General features: G+C 41.9%; 1 protein-coding gene across 19 annotated transcripts in view; it reads right to left on the reverse strand.

The window, feature by feature from the left end:
- The window catches only part of Kif16b (kinesin family member 16B), a 291,124-nt gene that overhangs the window by 246,721 nt on the left and 25,016 nt on the right, over positions 1 to 19,387 (reverse strand). For 13 of the 19 annotated variants that reach the window (XM_087652208.1, XM_087652213.1, XM_087652211.1 and 10 more), the window contains 5 exon segments: positions 11,854 to 11,923; positions 8,871 to 8,984; positions 4,087 to 4,203; positions 1,181 to 1,278; positions 448 to 557 (listed from right to left, as the gene is read on the reverse strand). In XM_087652208.1, coding sequence (XP_087508334.1) covers positions 448 to 557; positions 1,181 to 1,278; positions 4,087 to 4,203; positions 8,871 to 8,984; positions 11,854 to 11,923 — 509 coding nt within the window. 19 annotated transcript variants of the gene reach the window in all.

Consider the following 19,387-nt stretch of genomic DNA (forward strand, 5'->3'; position numbering starts at 1 on the left):
AGTCCACCACAGCTACCCTGTCACAACACAGAGTCAAGAACCACGGGAAGACAAACAAGAGGCACGGGACAGTCTCCTTCCATCCAGCACCCATTAGGGTCTGGGAACGTATGCTAGTAAAATGCACTGTCACTGAGACACACAGGCTTGGGGTCAGCACTCCATCATTTTGTTAGAGGAACTAGGAAAACAAACCTCCAAGAGAGCTCTTAAAGCCAAAGAAATGGTGAGTAGGCCTTACAAAACACCTAGTATATACAATATATAGATATACAAGATGAAAGTTAGCGAGTGCCAGCTCCTGTCACTTCTATAATACTAAAGTTCCAAAAGCAAACAACTTTTTAAATTCTTATCATCACCACACTTTGGTATTTTTTTATTTTTATACCAATCCAAGGGAGAACAGGAGAGTGAATGTATGAAGACAAGAAACTTTCTTCTTACCCTCAACATACGGTCCTTCTTTGGGATGCTCACGGACTCTTAAATTGAAGGTCTTAGATGACTTCCGCCTAAGTAGGTCTCTCACACGTTCATTATAAATTTCTAAGTAGCTAAAAATTTTAAATAGAATTAATTTTATAAAAAGTTTTAAGACATTAATAGTAACAAGCACAATTCTCATAGCAACAGCAGCCATATACACCTCTGCTATGCACTTTATAAGAAGTATTGCACTCAATCCTTGCAATGGTTCAAGGATTATCATCTGTAAAAATATAACGAAAGGTCTGGTGTGCTTTAAATAACTTGCCCAGAGTCACAGTCACTAAGAGGACAACTGGCTCTGAGCAGCACAGGTCAACACAGCTCTGCTCAAGACCCCTAGGGACCAGCTCCTGACAGAGACTCAGTAACAAAAAGGAGAAGGTGCTCTGTGCACCCAGACTGATGTTAAGTAAAAGAGTGAGCCTGACTGTATACACTTGATAGTCAAGGCTCACTCCATTTGAGATAAAAATAGAATACTAAAGCTTCCCATCAAGCTAGGCCACCTCACACACAAATTGTACCCATGCAGTCTCACTTTTATTCCTAACTAACATTGAGGTCAGGTCAGGAAGGGGCAGGCTCATCCTAGGCAATCTCCACCCTCACCCACATCTCTCCCAGACCTCTGTGCAAGTCAAGCAGCCTAGGCTCCCTCAGAACTTTACATCTCACATCATGGTCCTACCTGACTTCTGTCCTAAAAGAGGCTTCATCCCATCTAGTGGTTTCATTGATCCGACTGAAGAGAGCTTCACAGATCCGAGGTATTAAGCCAGAATCCCCCTGAAATAAAGAAGGGTGTCATAGCCGTCACTTTCAGGCAGACCATGAATTTGCATTTTGCTGGCATGGACTTAGGCTCCAGCGGCCTGTATGCCAAGCCCACACCTTCCATCAAGTTCCACTACAGGACTTCTTATTCTCTGAAATAAAAGCTAAGTTCTAATGTTCTAATGCTAGGTAAGTTCTTCTAAGTTCTAATGCTAGGACTTGTATATTTTTATAAGATGTTAAATCAATTAACAATGGCTTGCAAGGATAAGGAGGCATATTCTCTATCAAAGAAGATAATTTATAGTGTAAAATAAATGTTAAAAATTAATAAATCACAAAGCAGGGATAACAAATACCAGGCAGAAAAGAAACACTAGAAAAAAAAAACAATAACTTTATTAAGTCCTCCAGATACCCATATTAAAAATGTAGGTTGCAAAAGCACATTTAACTATGGAAGCCAGCCTTCCTCTGCTATACAATCTCTGTATAAGGCCTCTCTCTTAGGAAGAGAAATGTCACCTTGTCCAAGTGGTGTAGCTACATAATCATAGTTCTGCAAGCATGAACAAGCTTGTGAGCAGCACCCTGTGGACTGACTAGCTTTACTTGATACAAGTGAAAGTCATCTGAGAGGAGGGAATCTTTTTTTTTTATTTTTTAAAGCTTTATTCATTTATTATATATAAGTACACTGTAGCTGTCTTCAGACACACCAGAAGAGGGCATCGGATCTCTTTACAGATGGTTGTGAGCCACCATGTGGTTGCTGGGAATTGAACTCAGGACCTCTGGAAGAGCAGTCGGTGCTCTTAACCGCTGAGCCATCTCTCCAGCCCGAGAGGAGGGAATCTTAATGGAGAAAATGCCTCCGTAAGATAAGGATCTACGCAGACAAGAGCATTTCCTTAATTAGTGATTGATGGGAAAAGGCCCAGCTCATTGTGGGTGGGGCCATCCCTGGGCTGGTGGTCCTAGATTCTATGAGAAAGCAGGCTGAGCAAACCAGGGGAAGCAAGCCAGTAAGCGACCCCCTCCATGGCCTCTGCATCAGCTCCTGCCTTCAGATTCCTGCCCTGTTTGAGTTCCTGTTCTGACTTTCTTCAGTGATGGACGGACTATAGATGTGGAAGTGTAAACCAAATAAAAATAAACCCTTTCCTCCCCAACTTTCTTTTGGTCATAGTGTTTCATCACAGTAATGAAAACCCACATCAAGACACTCTGCATCAGGCAAAACACTCCACTGGAAACTTAACTCCTCTCTCAAGACTGTAAAAATTATCATTGCCATCTTAAGGGTTTTCTTTTTCCTCTTTGTATCTTACATTCAATTGGTACCAACTGTTAGCAAGGAAAACTGAACCTTCCACCACAGTTTTTGTTCTTATTTAAATAAGTAGGTAAAATACTGAAGCTGTACTTACCTATAGGGTGGGGGGAAAGCACCTGGTGTTTAGAAGTGCTGTGTAAATGTTTTATATAAAGTAGAGATCGGATATACAAATTTCATTTTTAGAGTTTTGTTTTTCAAAAGTTCAGTCAGAAAACAAAAAGAGAATAAATAATAGTCAAAGTTCAATGGGACGTTCCAACCGTGCCGTCGTCTCCCGTGCTCGTCCTAGCTTCCAGCACCGTGACGCACAGTTTGGTGTCACACTTCCTATGTAAGCACAAAGTCGGGGCTTGAGAAGCCAGGTTCCAGGCTCTGATATGATGTCTTGAGATTTGTTCCCCTCAAACACCATAATTAAAAGGACCACCGAACCTTGAGCACTATAGACACCACTGTGTCTGCTGGCAGGGAGCCCTAAAGCTTCTCAGGGTCTACGTCAAGAACAAGCCACGGGCTTGGCAGTACTGAACTGAGTTCTGCTGCCACATGAGGAAAAAAAAATACACACACACACACACACACACACACACACACACTCTCTCTCTCTCTCTCTCTCTCTCTCTCTCTCTCTCTCTCTCTCTCTCACATGTAAGAGCGCACACACAGAGAGCACTGTCTAAGTCTTAAACAGCCCTGTGTGGTTTTGGTAGCTATTGCTTTGCTTCTTTGTTTTCTGTGTTGTTAGGGAGCAGTCAGGGCCTTGAGCACGTTGTGCAGGTGTTCTGCCACCAAGCTACTAAGCCACACTCCCAGTCCTTTTTGAGACACAGTCTCCCTGAGTTGATCGTCAGGATGGCTTGAAGCTTGTGACCATCCTGCAGCAGCCTCCCAAGAAGTTGGGATTATGTATGTACCACCATGTCCTCTACCTACATCGTACTTTTCTATACTCAGGTACAAATACAATGTATGTGCCTGTTAATCACTAAACTGGGGATGCTGTGTTTATAAGCATATAAACTGTAAGGGCTCTCTCTATAAGGTCAACTTTTTCATGTTTGCTGGACTTACCTAATACCTTTCCATCAAAAAGTTAGATTTTCTTTCTTACACTGTTCTTAGGAAAAAAATGTTCTGAATAATTTCAAAAAGAATAGACTTTGGTAATTTCATTCAAACTGTTATGCTGGCAGAAAAGAAGAATAAATTACATTCTTGATAAGATAATAAGGCCTTTAAAAGCAGAAATGAATTGGGATTTGTACCCATTATTTGTGCTTATAACATAAAACTATTTCTAATTTCAAATCTCTCCAAGGAAATATAGTTCAACTTATTACTGAGCTTTATCTTGTTATTAAAGGAAGATCAGAACAGGAAAAGTTGGTGCAGATCAGGTACATAAAAGATAATTCTATCACTCCAGGAAAAGATAGTAAGAAACTTCCTTCTCTCACGACACAAACAACTAAACAACGTACAGAATTTCCCATCATAGTGTAGGACTTTCCGGATCCAGTTTGCCCATATGCAAAGACACAAGCGTTATAACCTTCAAATGCAGATTTCACAACATCTGTGCCCAGAGTTTTGAAAACCTAAAAAGAAGGGAAAAAAAGATAAACACAAAGGATACAAGCACCGTGGATTTAACAAAAGCCCTGCCATATTGACAATGTTCTTGAATGTTACTTTCATCTTTAGGGATTACAGCATAAAAATAACTCACTGCCGAGCTATGACAACGGAATATGTATGCACGCCAGGTTTTAATCAAAAGTAAACTTTCCAAGCAAGCAAAAAGCAACACTGTTCTCTTTCCTGCTTAAGTTAGCAAACAACTTCTGAAATATAAATGTAAACAAGGCCAAGTGGCAATTGTGTCTGGGAGCAAAGATTTTAACACGTGATGTTAAAATTCAGAACTGCATAATGTGTGAAGCTATTCATCTATCAAAGCCTTCAGAAATTAATATTCAAAACCTAAAGGTCACAGAAGCCAGAAATTATTGTCTGAATCCTGCCAAGTAAAAGCTTTCATTTCTCAGGGCCAATACTCCTCAAGGATGTATCTCTAGGAGACCTGGAGTAGCAGAATGCTGGGAGTGGGGCGCTAAGACAACAATTGTAGGGCTCCCTCACAAGAGGTTCCCAATGTATTTATTTACCTGTTTGGATACTTATCCAGATACTTGCAGACAAGGTGTGGAGGAGACAAGATAGGTGGAGATGGTCACAACCATGACCTAAGTTTCTGTCCAGTGCACCACATAACCACCATTTGGGGAGGGAGGAGGGGGTAAAGGATGAAGCACAGACACTCCAGGAGGACACCTAATGTAAGTGAGGCTAATGAACATATCAAGCGGCCCTAGTACACCAAGCTGGGAAGGGATTAGCCAAAGCTCAGTTGATGTCTCAAGTCCTCTAAGCCCAGCCTAACAAGGCCAACTCAAATGTCCCTCTGCTACAGACACTAGGAGCATCAGCAGCAAGAGATGCCACAGAAAGTATGCCGTCAGGTTCACAGAAGGACCTGGAAAAACAAATAGATGGGATGACCACAGTACAAGGTGAGAGCTCCTACAATGATGATGTCCTCTAAGCCAAGGTCAGGAGACCCAGAAAGCCATTTCTCCCAAACTACCCAGGGCAGCAAATCCTAAACTATACTAGCCGTGAGAGGACCAGAGCTCTCAAGAGACTCAGTGACCAGGCCAGCAACCCAGTCCAGTGAAATATGATTCCCTAAATGAAACTAGCAATCAGTACATCACAAAACTTCCCAAATGAGTACTGCATACCTGACCACAGCAGAATCTGGATGCAACAAAAATATAGCCAAATAGACTGGGGCTTCCCTCCTTTTGTTTGGTTTGCACTTGCTTCAGATCCTAAATGGAACTTTACTAACTGTAACTTCAACTGAATTTCTACCAAAAATGGCTACAGCCACTCGTTCTCAGTTAATTTTTACCCATTTGAGCTTCAGACACTGTTATTTTCTAATCTCACTGTCAAAGTCTAATGACTTAGTCAATACCCAGCCGTGACAGCTCACATTTACTGGGCACTGTCACAGGCTCACTGATTAATTCAAAGGAGAGAGGGCTCGTGAACCCTCAGATGAGGAAGCTGAGAGGGAAAGTCAGAACTCAGGCTTCGTAAAGAGCAGCAGAACTGGGGCTGTACCCTCATCACAGGGCTTTAGTGACATCTTCTACAATCACAAACTCTGGTGCTAGCCGAGAGGATTCATTTCCAAACTCCAGGGAACTCAGGAGTCCAGGCAACAAGCTTGGGGCTCCTTTCTCCACTCTGTATGAACTGAAAGTAAAAATTCTACTTCTCCAATTTTCTCAGATTGGAGCAGAAAAAAAAAAAAAATCTTCCACAGGCATTTCAGAGAATAGGGTAGGGACATTTCTCATAGCCCAGACTAAGGTAAAATAAATCATGCTAAGCAGTTAAACCACACTCAAATCTAGAGACTGACTAGAGACTGACTATCCCATCAACACCAAACCCTGACCAAGCCCCTCACAGTTAGCCCTATATGCTTTGCCGTGTGTGGAAACACTTTAAAATTGATTTCAAGAGTGATCCAAGATATCCTAGGGTCTCACTAGCAGGGAATCTACCACAAGAGGGCACTGCTAAAACAAAGACACTGCCATCTAGCTGGTTTCACCAAGGTTGAAATAAGGAGGCAGGTAGTATGAGATCAAAGCCTGCACCTGGAGTGCTGAAGAACCATGAAGAAAATTAAGACTTTATTTAATGCTCTGAAGTTTACAAGAATGTGGGTTTAAATTGCTCATTGATTTTTTCCCCTAATTCTAAAACAATTGCTTGTTTTTTAGACTCAAAGGAAACTTTATAGCAATAGATATGATATATTTTCTTTATACTTTTACAGTCAACTGATGAAGCAAAAGGGGGAAGAAAGAAGGCCAGTAGCTCCCGCCGTGCTGGCTTCATGGTGCTTGGCTCCCCTCACTCGTCACCAGCAAGCTGCAAAGCTGAGTAGATACTTGGTACTGAGGCCTTCCTGACTGCTAACGGAGGATGAGGGAGTGTCTCAATATGTTAACGTTAGTGACAACTGTTTTCCCTGCATCTCTGTCGCCTTATTAACACAGGGAGTGTGTTCAGAAGTTCTTCAGACAACCCCAGGCTCCTCTCTGTAGAGTCCCTGAAACACCAACAAGAGAGGCTGTGTAGCCACCTAAAGCATGGCACTTTTCTTGTCCTAAAGCTTTGCACAACCTAGATCTACCTTGAAACTGGACATCGGGTTCTAACTCCCAGAGAGAAGGGCTACATTTGTTCTGACTTCCCTCATCTCAACTATTGTGCAGGTCACAAAGTATCACCTGTTCCCACAGATTACCCATCTGTAAACTGGGTTATTTGGTCTGCAAACGTTTCCCAGCCAGGTCCTGTGGTCACACAGTATTCTCTATCTCTCTGCACAGCCCTCTGTCCCAAAAGACTTGAAATTCGAGAAAAGCAAGAAAATCCAACAGATCATTAAGTATGTTAAAAAGGAAGGTCTAAGGCTTTTCATTCAGTCTGCATTTGGGAACATTCTGGAGATCACTACAATAAATTGTTTTTCCCCTTAAAAGTCCCTTACTTCCTCGTGTCACTTACTTCCCATGTGTGTAACAGAGCATCAGGCTGGGCTCCACATCCACAGCCTTCTGTGCCAGACTCTCCACTGTCAGCGTAGATAGACCAGCCACTTGAACCCAGCTCCTCCTTACTCTTTTACCTCTCCTCTCTCATTTACTGGTGTGAGAGGAGGCTGCCCTCTCTTCACAGCGGTCAGCTGGAATAATTCCTTTTCTCCCTTACATAGGCTTTCCACCTCCTCTAACATTAGCACCATGGCCTCAGCTGTGGTCCTACTGAAAGGTAATCTGACTATGAATTGAGCAAGTCACTAAAGCTTACCAAGGTTCTCCCGAAGATTAAACACGACAGAATACCGAGCAGTCTGACTCAAGACAAACTCAAATATCAGTTTCTCTGCCTCTGCCAACTCCTCTATCACACTGGATACTTCCTCTCTCTACGGTTTTAACTCTTCCTTCCCCCTTACTAATGTTTCAGTCCACGGCTTCTGGATACAATCACTACAGTACGCCAACATCAATATCTGCATTGCTTTAAAAGTCAGTCTCTCCTTCACAAACCACTTCTAAATCAGATACATTTTTAGTATCAAAATGCATACAAATCACTGCATATCTTGACAAATATATTATCTCCAGACACACGTATAGCACCCCACACACACACACACTATTTTGAGTGGGGTGTGGTGGTTCATGCTTATCCCAATGTGCAGGTAGGGGGTGGTATTAGTGGTGATCCTGAGAGTCTATATTCTAACAAGTTCCCAGGCAATTCATACCACTAAGGCAATACTCTGAACAGAAACATCTTAGGATTTTCATGCTCTAGTTTTCAGGTTTACAACCCTGGTCAAGAAGTTCCACATTAACATAAAAAGACCTGAACCATGTGTCTGTTATACCTAAGGAAGCTACTGAGAAGACAGGGAGCACAGTGACGGTGCTTCGACCATCAATGAAGCCCATGCTCTTCCACCACCTGTGTTAGTACACGTCAGCTCTGCTCCAACACCCAGCTTTTGCCTACCTAGGAGTATATGCGGTCTTTCTGCTCTAATGAAATGTCAGTGCCTTGCATGTCATCGAGGGATGTCTGATTCTCTTGTTTCTTAAACAAATCCTAGCATGAGTCTAGGGTATGGATTCTGGAGACGCACTCCTTCTAGAATCCTTTCTATAGCTTGTACTGCTCCACAAGAGCAGATGAAATGTGGCCTGGGTTTGATATTCATTTCCTATGCTCGGTATCACAGCAGGACTCAAGGTTAAGGGGTTTATTCCCAAAACTTAAATATACAAATGTCACACTCCTGATACCAAATGCTACGCCATGAATCCTTCAAACTGAGACTCATGGCCAAGCTTTGAAACCATTCGAGCTACGATCATCACACTCAAAATGGTGAGAAAAAAAAAATAAGCTTTAGAGGAATGAAGTATCAGGTCTACATAAATATTCCCATCTGATACTTAAAAAGCTAAGTTACCAAATGCTAATTTTATATAAATTAAATTCAGCAAAAAAAAGTAAGTTCTTTTAAAGTGTTTTAGAGTAGTCCTGTTTTTCTTAATAAGAAAACAACAATCTCAACAACCCAGATTTTGAGAATGTCACACTATACCGTTTCTTGTGAAACATAATCTGGACTCTTTGTGTCAGCAGAATAAAAAGAGAAGTCATAGGTGAAGGTCTTGGTCCGTTCTCTGCCTGAATCCCCAGTTCCTCCTTCTGGTATCTGGAAAGACAGTTTTCACAAAAATAATAGGAAAATGAGGTGGTAACAATGACAACAACATAAAGAGTAGTGTCATTTAACTAGTGATTCAAATTGGGAAATAAAATTTGTGACTAAAACACTAATCAGCATTTAATTCCTATTAGTCTCCCTATAGAATAAATGAAATAAATAAATACAGCCTAAGAAGTCCACAATCTGTAGTATGTGTGTATGTATATATGTATGTATGCATGTATGTATGTACGCACACATGTATGTATATATGTATGATGACCATCAGCTATGGCCTTAACTAATATAATTAGCTTACATGAACACAAAGTTCAGTCAGACTGTCTGTTTATATTGCATGACTCTTGACTGTTTCCAGGTACCCCCAGAGCCGGACATTGTTTAACTTCAGGGGTCCTGGACACTAATTCTGGTAAAAGTGGTGCCCTCTGGAGCTATGTGGTTTGGTGGTACCCTGAAAACTCCAAGTCAGAGGTCTCCTCTTCCATGAAGCTTCCCTAACACTCCACCTAGAAGTAATTCTCCTTTTCTGAATGAAAACTCTCCTAAGATATATCATACTGTGAAGTTAACACAGATGTTTGCATGTATCTTATGTTCCATGCTTTAAGCTTATATTGAACCCCCAAACAATCCACATGTTTCCAAAACCTTATACCTTGGACACATGGTACAGTGTACTTTTCAATATAATCTACTTCTTTAAATTTTTTAAAGCATTAACAATGAACAAAACAGTATATTAAAAGTATGAGCATCTCCTATAGGTGTAATAGTGGCACAAATATTACGGGAGGTAACCACCCACTGATAAGAATTGAGGTCTACTCCACAGAGGAAATGCATGGCTGGTATGGTAAATCTAGACATGAGCCCATAGCTGGTGAACTCACAGGCCCTAGGAGTAAACCATTACTTCAGATAAATAGACAAAGCATCAAACCATCTAAATGTATATCTTCATATCCACAGATTAGTTCTCAAACCTCATCAGAGAAGTTTCTTTGTTCAGTGAGTGATGGTTAACACAGAAACCCACAAGTCCAGACAAAAGGTATCTACAGAGTGCTCGGCCTTACATGGGATGCCTATAGCAATGCCCTCCCCGGAAGACTCAGTGAGCATTACAAAAGCAGTGCAGAAAGATTTGAAGAACCAGAAGTTGAGAAGGACTAGAGTAAAACCATGTCTTCTAGACAGGGCAGGAGCAGACCACTGCCTCATGAACTCACAGCAGCTATGGCTGCCTGCACAAGTCCTGCACAACAATCAAGCCAGTCAACAGTCCAGCCAGGAGAAGGGGCTCATGAGGAGCTACCAACAGCTGATGGTTCACCATCAGGGGAAGTCTGTTTTCTTTAATGGAGTGGCCCCTGGTAGACTGACCATGTTCCAGTGGTCCCTCACTCATGAATAACAAAAGGCAAGAGAGTAATCACAGGATATAGATTCTATCATACACTCAAGATGTGTTCAAGCATTGTGAACACAGAGATACATGAAGCCAAGGAAAGGTTGCTATAAACAAGAGGTAGACAGAACTGAAGAAGCCTGAGAAAACATCGGAGGCCAAAGGAGGAGGCCTCAGGATAGGCCAGAGTGAGTCACATTGTACTGGAGACTGGGATAAGGACGGGGGAAAGCATTGTAGTAGAGAACGCTTCAAGCACATGGCTACCGCAGTCTAGAGTACTATCCTCATTCCCATCTCTGGGGATCAAGTTGCACTACTCAAAAAGTGACCTCAGAGTATCCACTGCCCAGGACCATGAATTAATAGAAATCTATTCCTTGGACAGTTGGCCATGAAGCAGCAGGCCACAGAGACTCACATTTCCAAACTAAACGGAGCTAAGCCCTGAAAGAACAAGTTATCTTTAGCATTACTTTTATACCCTTGCTTCCTCCTTGAGTGAAAAGTATTCAAGGTTGTTACCCAGTGTGCAAACAGAATAAATAATGTATTTTAAAAGCAAAAGGAAGAATGTACCATTTTGAAAAATTGTGAAGTTTTTTTCATCTAATTTTTTCCTAGAAAGTAATGCAGTTTTTATTGTTTCCATTTTAAGCTTTCATATTCTCAGAAAATAAAAAACAGGGCTGGAGAGATGGCTCAGTGGTTAAGAGCACTGGCTGCCCTTCTACAGGTCCTGAGTACAATTCCCAGCAACCACATATGGCTCCCAACCATCTAGGATGGGATCTGATGCCCTCTTCTGGTGTGTCTGAAGACGGCTACTTATATACATAAAATAAATAAATATTTTTTTAAGAAAAAGAGGAAAGGAAAAAATAATAGTTGTCAGATAATCAAGGATCAGAATACATGATGGATTCTCATTTAAAAATCAAAACAAAGAAGTGGGAGTGTAGCTCAGATGTTAAGAGTGTCTGTCTAGCATGATGCATGAGGCCCTGGGTTTGATTCCCAGCAGAGCAGGCATGGTGATAACATGTTTACAGCCCTAGCAAGAGGATCAAAAGTAGAAGATCGTACTCGTCCTTGTTTGAGGCCAGCCTAGGCTACCTGAAATCCTGTCTCAAAACAGATAAATCTAGGATGAAAACGTGTTCGTGTCCAGTACTCACAGAATACAGGCAACTCCCAGGCTCAGGGGAAATGGGGTGGAAGTGTCGGTTCTTTTCTTCGACAGCTTGAGTCTGACTTTCTAGTCAGGTGGAAGAGGGTGGAAAAGGCACTGGGCTCAGATCACTGCTGGGGCTCAGGACAGCCTCAGCAGACAGCACACAACTCACTGCACTGAGTGGGCACAGTGAACTCAGAAGTCAGAAAGATCAGAGGGTAAGCGTGGGGTACCAACCAGAACTGCACCAGGGCTCACTTAGCACTGACCTTTAAGTTTGTGATTGTCGTTTTGCTTTTCTCCATTTGAATGATGAACTTGGCCTCCAAGTCCTTTTCTCTGCAACATAAATAAAACAGTATTGTTTTTTAGGAGACAGAATTTGTGTTAGGAGACAAAAGATTATTTTGAAATAAACCTATTTCATTTGACTTTCACATGAGGGTCTTTGTGAATGACATCTAGAAAGTTAATTCCAGATAGCACTGCTCCCAAATCCTTGCTAAGGCTATAAACATGAGGACACAGGACACAGATGCTACCATCAAAAAGTATGATCAATGAGAACATGTACTGTCAAAACCTAGAGAAAATTCTAACTTTCAGACAACAAGTCAGCAACGAAAACGTCAGGCATCACGAAGGGCTGAGCATCATGTAACAGGCAGCCTCCCAGCGTGGATGAAAACCAAGTCAAAAGATGGCTGCTCACAATTGAGAGCTGCTCCCAGGAACTAGAACAGTTCTGCCCCTCCTCTCACCATCTATCTTGTTAGAGCCACTGGGAATTGAGCTTCTCACAAAGCAGGAAACATGAAGCTAGGGACATTCTGAAGAACACAGTCTATATATTATGTGACAAGGACCTGTAATCCCAGCATATGGGGCACTGAGGCTGGAAGATTAAGAATTTGAGGCCAGATTGGGCCACATAGGGAGATCATGGCTCAGCAAGGAAAAAAAGAACCCTGTTTATCTATACAAAAGAATGTCATACCAATCAAAAAGGACTAATGACAACATCTATATGACATTATGGCACAGTCATCAGGACACATGATGTAAGTAGAGTGCAAAGCAAAGAAAAGCACAGAGGCAGTCCTTGCCTTTCATGGTCTGACTTTAGGATTTCACACTCTGGAGTGAAAGAAATACACGTTCCGTACTATTCCTAACTTGCATTCTGAATTTTTATCATTTCAGACTGGTGATATAAAATCTAGTCCTGTCTAGTGATGCCACACAGCAGTAGCAGGTTCAGACTAGCCATGAGATCACCAGGGAAGTAGCACAGACGCTATGGTGTACAGTGCATATTATACTGTGTTGACAAACTGAAAGGCTCTGTAGGCTAAATGTATCCAGAGGATTTTGTCCCTAAAGCTATTATAAATTAAGAATATAATAAACCAAAATCCTCTTGAGATAGTTAGCCTACAGAGCCTTCCAGTCCAAAGAGAATGTATGTAGGATGACACTGCTTCTGTGTAAAGAACAGAGAGGAAGCCTTAAGCTTTTCTAAAAAGCTACATATGGAGAAAGAAGAAACTGGAAGGGAAGGGGCAATGGTGGGAACAAGAGTTCTCTGAATATGACTTCATCTATCAATCATTTCTAGAAAATAATGTATGCAAAATTTGATTAAATTACTTAAAATTCAAAAGAAGATAATGTATGCAAAATTTGATTAAACAACCTAAAATTCAAAAGAAAGTTGAAAACAATGACTCAAACTTTGTCCCACAGAGTGGAAGAACATTTCCATAAGGTATGGAGGAGTCTGCCTGTGCAATGTGACAGAATTAGTTCTCTTTGGTGGTCATTCTGAGATTTTTATTTGCATACTGTGAAATAATTCTTGAATACTTATGCTGGTATCACTGAAAACTACCACCAGTAGACCTAGTAAATTAAAAAGAAACATAAATAAAAGATGAATGAGGTGTGGATTATGAATGAGAAATAATAGCATGAACTTTATCTAAAAGAAAGAAAGGAGGGAGGAAGGGAGCGAGGGAGGGAGGAAAGGAGGGAGAGAGAAAAACCACAGGCTATATATTCCTAATCTGAAAATCTAAAATCCAAAAATGCTCCAAACTAGAAAGCTTCAGGAAGCTTGACATGAAGCCATAAATGATGACTTTCCAGGTGACCTCATGTGACAGGTCATACTGAAAATGCAGGTACATAAAAATATTATACGGAACTTCCTTTAAGTGTCTCTCATGATTAGTCAGGTCCAGGCCACAAGCTATTTCACTCCATGTATGCTAATATTCCAACATCTGGAACTATCTGAATTCTGAATTCTATCTGGTTTCCAGATATTTTGGATAAGGATAGAGACCTCAGTAGTTCTGCCTACTGGAGATCTAGAATTAGATGCTCAAAGGACAGTCTCTAAATACCATTTGCCACTGAAAGAACTCAGGGCTTCTTAAATTATGCACTCTAAATACCTAAACCTTCTCATTCAAGATAGCAGGGCTACTACAGATCACTAGGACTGTGGGAAGGTAAGTTCCCAAACAACTGGGGATGCTTACCAATGTTCATAACTGCTGAACTCCCCTCCCCTTGCTGTAAGCTCAACCTGGTGAATCACTTCCAATGACTAGAACACAAACAGAACAAGAAGCACTCCTGGGAATGATTGCAAAAGACTGTAATTTCCATCTTTCTGGCTCTCTCCTTATGCCTACTCCTTTCCCTGGTGAAGGGGAAGGCTACATGCCATGTTTTGAGAAGCTCTCAATGAGACCCACAAACCATGGGTCATGTCAAAGACTTAAGCACCAACCTAAAAGATTAGCACTAGCCAGTGTTGAAATATTTGAACAAAAATAATTGCAACAAAACATAAAAATTTGAATCAATCATATAAATTCTATAAAAAGTAAAAACTAAGAGGTCCCCTTCAGAGTATGAAAGACAGTCTTGTATTTATTAGTAGTCAGTTGGTAAATGAAGGGAGAGAATCGAGCACACATCCCATATATCTTCTCCATAGCAGCTACTTCAGGGAACTTCAATGGAAGCTTCCCTTGAGTATCCCAGTCATACTTTGTAGAAGAAAGAACACCATTAAACCAGAATTGGGCTTTTGTCCCTGGTAAGTTAAATCACTCTACTCTGTGAACATCATTGCTACTCACCCAACCTCTGTAAGATAGTCTAGGCTGATGGGTCCTGCCTAAAGTAATACCGCCACTGTTTGGAAGTCGTGTCTACCCATCACCCAAAACACCTGCTCTGATCAGCACTGAACTATCAGGAAATGCAATAAGAACAAGGACCACGACAGATCATCGGGCAAGGGAATCTGTTAAATCCACCTGAGGAAGTGACAATTCACACTGCTTCCTTATAACAATAATGGGTTGTAAATGCAGAGAGAAGAAAATCCATATACCAAAAGCATACATTAAAGATATGTCAACCACCTGGATGTCACTACCCACAGAAAAAGGTATTTCTAAAAACTGTAACCCATTGGACCTAGGAGATAGCTCAGTTAAAGTGCTTGCTGCACTGGCACTAGTGTAAAAGACTGGGCATAGCAGAGCCCAGACTATATTCCTGTAGTCCCAGGACTGAGAGGAGAGAAGGAAAGAATGCCTGGGGCTCACTGACCAGCCAGTAGACCAGAATCAGTGAGTCCCAGGCTCAGTGAGGATTCGTCTCAAAATATAAGGAATAATTGAGGAAGATGCCTAATGCCAATTTCTGGCCTCCACACATATGTATGTGTACACATGCACAAATTCATGTGTGTGCGCGCACACACACACACACACACAAGCATACATATCCAACTGTAACATAGTTAGAAAAATGATTAATAATGACTAGACATTTGCTCTTAAGGTATTATAATTAATGTTTGAGGTATGATAAAAATACCATCATGACTTTAAAATATCTTACCCTTGAAAATAGCCATGCTGAAATAATTACAAGTAGAATTATGTGTAATTTACTTTAATCTGATGGCAGGGAACTAGCTGAAGGCAACCTCCAGACCATCTCAGGATCAAAGAAAAGTCATGAACAGTAAACCCCCAAGATCATGTTGCAGTAAACACCATCAGCCTGTAGTGAATTCCCAGCCAGTCTGAAGAAGACCATTGTATACCACCAGGTCTCAGGCCATCCCATGTTGTTATGACTATAAAACAGATAGCTTGTGAGTGCACCCAGTGTAACAAGGGCTGCTCATACTTTATGTATCTGCTCTGGAGACTATACCGTCTTGATGCCTGCCGATTCCACAGTGGCACTTTCTCACTTAATAAACTGCTATGCCTGAATTTTGAATTTTAAAACAACTACTATCAATACATACCTCAAGTGAACAAAGTGATACACTTTCTAGGAATATTAGATATGGCATGGCTGTCCTCTCACTACTTGTTAATCCTTGACTTTGAAAGAAAGTATATTTCATTTCACAACCTGCCTACCACACCTGCCTCAAGTCCGGTGTTCCTGGACCCCCATCTCAGAAGCACCTCTGAAGCAGCTAAACTTAAAGGTCCTCTACCTGATCAGAGCTAACGCACCAAATATCTATCCCAACAGTACTCTCCGATGTAACAGTCCCGTACTCTACAAGAGCACTAATAGGTACCACTGAGTAATGTAAAACCAGCATCTTTCTAAGAGAAGTTATCCTAGCTGAGGAGTGGTGGTGTGAGGGCACAGGAAACATATCCAGTTTTGCCCTTCTTGTAGTCCAGAGCTTAACTTAAAAAACTCATCTCCCCAAGAGACAAAAACACCACCTCCACCCCAACCTCTGCTGCCCAACTGTTCAAACCATGCCTGGAACTAGCAGCCCTGGCAGCCCTGAGGGAATGCATCTGAAATGAGGAGTGCTGAACGTTGTGTCAGACAGGGAATGGGACACTGTTGACTCACCACAGCCTATACAAGATTCTGAGGAGCAGTGAGGCTGGGACAGGCAGAGCTGCCACCAGTCTAGATGACATCTGGCTATACTGCTCTTACATTTACTCTTAGGAAATAAACTCTTAAAATAAACACCATCTGCTTTTTGCACTGTGAATTTTACTTTGTTCTTTGACTTTAAAGTTTTATTTCTAAAACTCCATGGTAGGATATAAGGAAACGGGCCAGATTGCCTTCTGTGCTTTAAGTGGTATAGACACTTCTAACCAAGAACACTGAGATGGCAAGATCTTACCTAAGAAGCCATCTGAGTATCATGACAGCCAGGTTGCCTCACTTCCAGGTTCCTGCCAAACCATCAACTTCTAGCACTTCTAGCATTTTCTGTGCCTATGCTGTCCCCCGCTTCATCAAAGGGCTGCAGTCAAGAGCTTGAGCTCACTTTGAAACATAATTGTAGGCCACTGAGATTAAAGAAAGGGCTATCTGTTCCAGAGAGGAAATTTGTTTCTATAAGTATCAAGAATGAAACTGTAAGGAAACATCTTAACACCAAAAATAATCATACAGTATTTACAGTAAAGATGCTAGCTAGGTACATCTTTAATCATTAGAGAGAAAATATCTCATGGTAGTGAATGAAAATACGGATAGAAAGTCCAGGGGACTCTCTATGCTGGCTGAACAATCCCCTCAGCTGACTATGTTCAATGTACACGATGGGGGCTGTCACACTTACAAATATTTCACAGGAGAAAAGCAGGTTCCTCCACACCTTGCTGGGCATTCCTGCTCCATGCCTGTCACCTACTGCAGACTGTGGCTCATGGTCCTTTCTTTTCCCTTAAGCATCATGATTCCTCTGGGTCCATGTGAAAATCTAGCTTACCCCAGTTCTTCAACCCAACACTTACTTACCAAGTCCTGTCCACTCCATCACCTACCAAACTTGGTCTCATCTCCCTACTCCATAGCCACCATTTGAAGCCAATGCTCTTTTCCTCGAACCTAGTCTTTTCCCATGAATACTCCATTCTCTGCTGCCAGAAAGTGTTTTAATGACATGAGGCACCTGGCTTTCAACACCTTTGGGGTTTCTCAACGATTGCAAAATAAAGACCAACTATCAGTGTATACACTCTCCATACAGCTTCCTGGAGCCCTCTGCTCTGTCCCTGCCTCAGCTACCCTCTGCCTGTCTTGTCCAGTAGACAGTGTGCTCCTTAAGTGTAAAGCCTACTGACTGAGCTCACACTCTCCTCCAGAGCCTGTAATTCAGATGTCACCAGAAACAGTTGTTCTACCTGCTGGGATAGCTGAATGGATTACTGTATGCAGCTCTCACCACAGCCTATTCAATCAAACCCATCCTGACTACTCTGGTCTTCCCACCCCACACTTTTCCTGAGTCTTCTCTTTCCACAGGACTGACACCTTCCCACTTCTCACACAAACCTTGCCTAGGCTCTAGTCTAACCTGTAGAGGGCCGCAATAACATTCGCCACCACTAGATGGCGCTGGCTTCCACTGCGCCCCACGTGGAAGGCCAGGATAGCCTCCGCCATTACAAGATGGCGCCAGCCTTCGCCGCGCCAGCCAACTCCCTTTCAGGAAGTTATCTGTGTGCACATGTGCAAGAGTGCCTTCGTGCCAGGTCTTTGCCCACTCCGGGACGTGCCTTATGAGATCATGGGTAAACAACCAATCAGGTGTGGATGCACCAAGCTAGGGTGTATATAAGCGCACCATGTTGGCGCGCCGAGGCTTCCTCTTTAAGATTAAAATAAAGTTTGGTCACAGCAAGGATTTCTATGTACCCTCATGTTTCTTGCCAGCGAGAAGTCGCACGTGGGACACTAACCAGCTCTCCCTACTCAACTTTCAAAAACAACCTTCCTATACTTAATGGGCTCACCCCACTCCCACAGGCCGCATCTCTGCTAAAGTGATCTCTCCAGCTAGTTCAGAGAAGCAAGGACCCAGCTTCCTGCACAGCCACACCAGGTGCAGCAAGCACAAAAGCATAATTCACAATGTGCACCAAGTGATCGGTTTCTCGATTCTTACCAGCACCACCAAAGACCAGGCACGGAGAGTTCTCCAGCCTCAGGTCAATTTCCTCTGACATTTAAGAAACATGGGAAATAAATCTTGACATTTTTCTTATATTGAGGAAAATAAATAATCCTAAAATATCACTTGAACATTGATTTGATAATAGAGTAAAATGAACTATGTCTCTCCCCGGCAACTCTGGTGAATTAGGTTTCTCAACCGAAAAGTCAATTACAGCCCCTTCATATAAATAAGTAATTTATCTGAAAGGTCTGGAAACTAAATCATATGATGTTACAAATGAGCCAGCTGGAGCAAGTTATAGATCAATACTGGAGGAATACAGAAAGGAATGAAACCGGTTCAGAATATCCAGTCATGGACGGAGGTTAAGATGCCAGCTCCCAGACAGGTGGGTAGGAAACTAAAATACTAAGGGAAACAAACCTATGGCAGATACTTTTCCTAATATATTTTTAAATTATTCAGCAATTCAAATTGACTCCAACCATTCTGCTAAGAATATTTGGTCACTCAGTAACACAGCCAGACCAAAGGACCCTGTACCCTTCAAACTCAACCCCCTCCCTCGGACAGTCCTTACTAGTTTATTCTAAAGCAAAATGAATCCCTCTTCTTTCCCCTGGCCAAGTCTCATGCTACAAACCAGTATTTCACTGCCTTCACTTTAGATGCAAAATACTCAACAGCAACAATTTAAAAAAAAAATGTGTTTTTAAAAAGAATGTACAGGCTCCATTTACAATATAATGGAAAAAATCTCAAGGGACACTGAGAAGAAAGAGCAAGCAATGAAACGGCTTGCCAATGGCCAC

This window comes from Rattus norvegicus, chromosome 3 (genome assembly GCF_021556685.1).
Source record: "Rattus norvegicus strain SHRSP/BbbUtx chromosome 3, alternate assembly SHRSP_T2T, whole genome shotgun sequence".
NCBI classification, from domain to species: Eukaryota; Metazoa; Chordata; class Mammalia; order Rodentia; family Muridae; genus Rattus; species Rattus norvegicus.